At 55.6% G+C, this 5,533-nt stretch overlaps 1 protein-coding gene across 1 annotated transcript; it reads left to right on the forward strand.

The window, feature by feature from the left end:
* Positions 1 to 3,277: 3,277 nt before the first annotated feature.
* On the forward strand, positions 3,278 to 4,093 carry LOC134414036 (zinc finger protein 436-like; the record flags this gene model as incomplete). The annotated part of the gene is made up of 1 exon (XM_063148032.1): positions 3,278 to 4,093. A coding segment is annotated over one exon (816 nt), but the record flags the coding sequence as incomplete, so codon positions are not given.
* Between the last annotated feature and the right edge of the window lie 1,440 nt (positions 4,094 to 5,533).

Consider the following 5,533-nt stretch of genomic DNA (forward strand, 5'->3'; position numbering starts at 1 on the left):
AGGAGGGATGTGTCATGGAAGTGATAAAGAACACTGCTCCTCCTGGTTTCAACAGATGGTGATAAAATACATACTGCTGGTTACATCTCGCATTGCAACATAAGACAAGATGGACATGGACCAGGGGTTGATGCCAGGCATGGTGGACACTAGGAATGGGATGACACAGGGAACAGACCAGAGAGCGACACCAGGCAGCGGGGACAATGTATCGAGGTGACACCAGCGGGTGTTCCCAGAGACAGGGCAACAGACTTGGCTGAGGTTTGGAAATGAGAAAAACAAGGTATGAGAGCATTTTGTTGGGCATTCCTCCTGCCCCAACCCATCTCTAGAAGTCTCCAGACATTTTGTGTCCATAAAAATCTCCAGACCACCAAGATCCTGCCCAAAAAAAAAACTCCAGACCAAAAAACTTTAGTTGGAAAAACCCTGAGAAATACCATCCTTAAGCCTGCCAAGACTTGAATGTCTCATGATTATTCCAAAAAAGAGCTCCCCATGAATTGCCCTTCTCTGGTCTCTCCACTTTGGACTTCTTGGAGTCCTGCATCTATTGAGCGTTCTCCTCTCCAGGAGTCCACACCCTCTCCAGGCTGTCACGGGAATCCCCAGGGTCCCCCCTCTCTGCTCTTCTGACCTTGGGCTTCTGGGGCTCCCCCTTCTCTGTGCTGCTGGGGGTTCCCTGCAGCCCCCAGGGGTTCCCTAGATCCCCCTCTCTGGGCTCCCTCTTAGCAATGCCGGGGCTCTTGGTGTCTCAGCGCTCCCGTTTCCCCTGACTCTGCTCCAGGCTGTGGGGAGCTCCAGGGTTTCCCCCTCGCAAGGGTGTTCCCCTCTCCGGGCTGAATCCTGGCGGTCTCCTCTCTCTGGGCTACACACGTCGGTGTCCCAGTGTTCTCCCCTCTCTTGCCCTCCCCCGCGAAGAAACAACCTGCCAGGACACCGCCAAAATCTCCCCAATGGGCATTTGCAGCTTAGCTTTGGAGTCCTTTGAGCTCCAAAAATCCCCCCATCCCCAAAAAGATACCCAGCTATGGAGCACCCAGGATATTTGGTTGAGCTCCCCCTCTGTGATCACCTGAGATATGGGGGGGAAATGCCCCAGGGTCCGGGAGTGCTGCGGAGAAAGCGAGGGCTGGAGCCTGTGTTCCCCCCGCTTCCACTTCCCACTCCTCCTCCTCTCACCCAGCTCTTCCTCCCACCCGTCCTCCTCCTCTTCCTGCTCCACACCTCCTCCTCCTCCTCCTTCTCTTGTTCCCTCCAGCCCTTGTCCTGCTGCTTCTCCCTCCCTGCTCCACCATCCCATTCCTCCTGCCCCGGTCCTGCAGCCCTCGCAGCCCGCGGCAGGAGCGGGGATGGAGCCGGGACAGGTCGGGTTCGGCAGTGCGGGGCTCTCAGCTGCTCCCACCCACTGGGGCCGGGAGGAGCAGGAGGAGGAGAACCCTGCCTGGGGAGAAGGAGAGGCAGACTGGGAAAACTGGAGGCTGCACATCCACACTGGGGCTTGCTGGGGATGTTGGTTGAGGCCTTCCAGCCCCTGGGGCTCCTATCAGGCAATCTGGGAGGGGGGAACACAGACAGGGCTGGGGGATGCCAGGAGTGGCATCACTGGGAGGGACTGGGCTGTACTGGGATCATCCTGGGATCATTTTGGAAGTGAGTAGGAACCTGCTGGGCCAATTGAGACCATGTTAGGGGCTAATGTGATATACTGGGAATGACTGGGATCATTCTGAGAGTGAGTGGGAGATGCTGTGAGCAACTGGGAGCACGCTGGTAGCAAATGGCATCATACTGGGACTGATTGTGTTGATGTAGCTGGAGGCAGCTTGGACCATACTGGGATGGACTGGAAGCAGCTAGGATTATACTAGGACCATACTGGGAATAGTGGTAGATGACTTGGATCATATTGGAAGTTACTGGGATCATACTGCTGTTAAAAGGGAGCAACTGGGATCACACTTTGGGCTACTGAGAGCAACGGAGAGTGTCTGAGGTTGGAAATGCAAGATGTGGGTATGTATTCTATTGCCATCTGTTAGAGGTGGGGCAGTTATCTTCTGTTAATTGGGCAGTTTTCTTTATCTCTTCCACAAGCCCTCCAGGGAGATATCTTCTGTTAATGGGCCATTGAGCCTCACTGCAGGACTGATAAAATTACCTCACCCCATTGGCAGATGTTCCACCCATGGGGAGGAGCCAGGCATTCCCACCTGGATATAATCAGAGATTTGGAACACCACAGTCAGGCTTTTCCCACTGGATTCCCAGAGGAGCAGCGTTTCTTCTCCACTGGATTCCCAGAGGAGCAGCTTTTCTTCTCCACTGGATTCGCCGAGGAAGACCAGACCTATCTACACCACCACTGGACCTTTGGAGGAAAACTACACCCTTCTGCAGGAACCACTGCTTCAACAGAACCACATCTGTCCCTGCAGGAGGACTGCAGCCACCATTTAATTGGAGTGCAACAAACACCCTGACTAACAGGGTGTCAGCTTGGATTCTGACTCTGTCAGTGGTTTTCTTTCTACTATTACATTTTTCATTTTATTTTTCCTAGCAAAGAACTGTTATTCCTATTTCCATATCTTTCCCTGAGAGCCCCTTAATTTCAAAATTATAGTACTTTGGAGGGAGGGGGTTTACATTTTCAATTTTAAGGGAGGCTCTGCCTTCCTTAGCAGACACCAAGACAGGCAGCGGGACCATCAAACCCAACGCGCCCAGCCCTTGTTTTCCCCCAAACCAGGATTTCCTGTTTCTAAACCTTGGCCCGATGCAAGAGGAGGAGGTCGTGAGGAAGAGGAAGATGGCCCAGCAGCCCCAAGCAGGTGAGGAGGAATTCAGTGCCCCTTTCCCCCTCTCTCCTGCTCCATCTCCCTCCCCAGCACGGCCCCCGGCTGCAGGACAACCCTGCTGCCAAAGCCGTCCTGCTGGGGACGCACTGGGGGGATCTCCTTGTCCTTCCCTGTGGCACGGAGGCAAATCCCATCCTCCCCCAGACCAGGAGCTGAGAATGGAGACCAGGGCGGACAAATCCCCACAGCAGAACCTTGTGGAAGAGGCTGTTTTGAGCAGCTCCACAGCACAGGAATCCAACGGGGAGGAAAAACCCCAGAGATCCCACACAAGGAGGGGCTGCAAACGCAGATCTCAGGCATCTGAGGGGGAAAGGCCCACCCTGGACCGGGGAGGCGCCTGGAGCTCAGAGCTCGTGGTCTACGAGCAGCTTCAGGGTAAGGAGAAGCCCCAGAAGTGCTTGAAATGTGGGAAGAGCTTCAGCCAGAAATCCAACCTGATCTGCCACATGAAAATCCACACGGGGGAGAGGCCCTATATATGTGAGGAGTGTGGGAAGAGCTTCAGCCGGAGATCCAACTTGACTGTCCACCTGAGGAGCCACACCGAGGAGAGGTCTTACAAGTGTGAGGAGTGTGGGAAGAGCTTCAGCTGGATCTCCTGCCTGATTGTCCACCTGAGGAGGCACACCGAGGAGAGGTGTTACAAGTGTGAGGAGTGTGGGAAGAGTTTCAGCCGGATCTCCCACCTGACTGTCCACATGAGGAGGCACACCAGGGAGAAACCCTACGAGTGTGATAAATGCAGAAAGGGGTTTCAGACCAGCTCTGATCTCCTCAGGCACCAGCGCACTCACACAGAGGAGAGGCCCTTCCTCTGCCCCGACTGCGGGAAAGGCTTCAAGTACAACTCCTCCCTTGTCAGCCACCAGCACATGCACACCCAGGAGAGGCCCTATGAGTGTCCCGAGTGTGGGAAGAGATTCACCCACAAGTCGAACCTGATTGTCCACAAGAGGATCCACACTGGCGAGAGGTCTTACGAGTGTGGGGAGTGTGGGAAGAGCTTCTGCCAGCGCTCCCACCTGATCTACCACCTGAGGAGCCACACTGGGGACAAGCCCTATGAGTGTGATAAATGCAGGAAGAGGTTTCAGACCAGCTCTCATCTTGTCAGGCACCAGAGGATTCACACGGAGGAGCGGCCCTTTCGCTGCCCTGACTGCGGGAAGGGCTTCAGGGACAACTCCACCCTCGTGACCCACCGGCGCATCCACAGTGGGGAGAGGCCTTATGAGTGTCCTGAGTGTGGGAAGAGCTTCTCTCAGAGCTCTATCTTGAGCAGACACCAACAGAGCCAGCACTAAGGGCAGCCCAGTGAGTGCCCCAAGTGCAGGAAGACCTTCCTGCACTGCTCCAGCTCCAGCCACCACAGAGGGATCCACCCTGGGTAATCCCCAGGAAACGCCGGTAAGCAGAGCCCAGGCCATTCCTGTTGCTGGTTATCCATTTTAGAAACCACCTGTCCAGCTGCTTCACATCTTCCTTGCACCCCGTGGCCTGGATTTTCCTTTCATTTCTGTTGGTCCCTTCAAAACACACAAAACTAGGGTAAAAAAAAAGACATTGGAATAAGCCATTGATGGGGACATGGGGGGATCTGCCAGGGGACGGGGGGCATGTTGGGTTTGAGGGAGGTGGGCGTTCCTGGGAGGGACTTGGGGGTTGCTCAGGGCTTTGGGCAGAACAGGCCCAGTAGCTGCAAAAGTGCTTGGGGACCCTGGTGAAAGTTGTGGCACAGCTGATCAAGGCCCCCCTGCCCTGGAACTGTCTCCATGTCCCTCTGTCCTGGTTGCCAGTGTCCCTGTTCAGGATCCCCCTCTCCCTGCTGTCACCCCCTCTCACCCACCCATTCCCATGTCACCCTGGTACCGTTCCGCTGCCATCCCAGCCTGAATCTCATTCCAGTCTCATTCCCTATCTGTCTCCCATATTCCAAGTCTCTGTTCCCCTTCTGTTATTCACGGTCCCACTCCTGTTCCCATATTTCCATTTCAATATTCCCTGTCCCATACCCATATTCCAATTCCCGGTCCCTGTCCCCATTCTCTGTGCCATTCCAGTTCCGCGTGCCATTTCCGATCATGTCCCCATTCCCATGCCTCTTCCCTGTCCCCATACCCACTCCCTGTCCTCATTGCCGTCCCCATTCCCGCTCCCGGTCCCCATTCCCGCTCCCTGTCCCCTCTCACCGGCCGCCGCCGCCATTGCTCCGGCCCCTCCCGGCCCTCACATAACCGAGCAAACCCCGCGCTGCTCCCGCCCACCAATCCCAGCGAGTGATCGCTCTCTTATTCTCATAACCAGGCCTTCTATCGTGGCCCCACTAGCTGCCGGCTGCAGCCGCCTCCGAGTGCTGTTTGCTCCCAGTTCCCTCTCAGTTCTCCCAGTAAAAGCGGGACTGGCAGGGAAAGCGCTCCCAATTCCTTCCCGCTGCTCTCATGATCTTTCCCAATGCTCCCATTTCACTCCCCAGTTTTACTGCCATGCTGTTTCCGAACCCGCCCAGGGCAGAGCGTGGCTGCTTTTGGGTGTCAGCATTGCCTGGGCCGGTCTAGGAGTGAAAGAAAAGTGGAAGGAAGAGGAGAAACAGACGAGGAGTAAGTGGAGGAGCAGAAGGAAGAGGAGCAGCACAACCACGTTGGTTTCCCCGCCGCCTTCCCCTGCCG

This window comes from Melospiza melodia, unplaced genomic scaffold (genome assembly GCF_035770615.1).
Source record: "Melospiza melodia melodia isolate bMelMel2 unplaced genomic scaffold, bMelMel2.pri scaffold_91, whole genome shotgun sequence".
NCBI lineage: Eukaryota > Metazoa > Chordata > Aves > Passeriformes > Passerellidae > Melospiza > Melospiza melodia.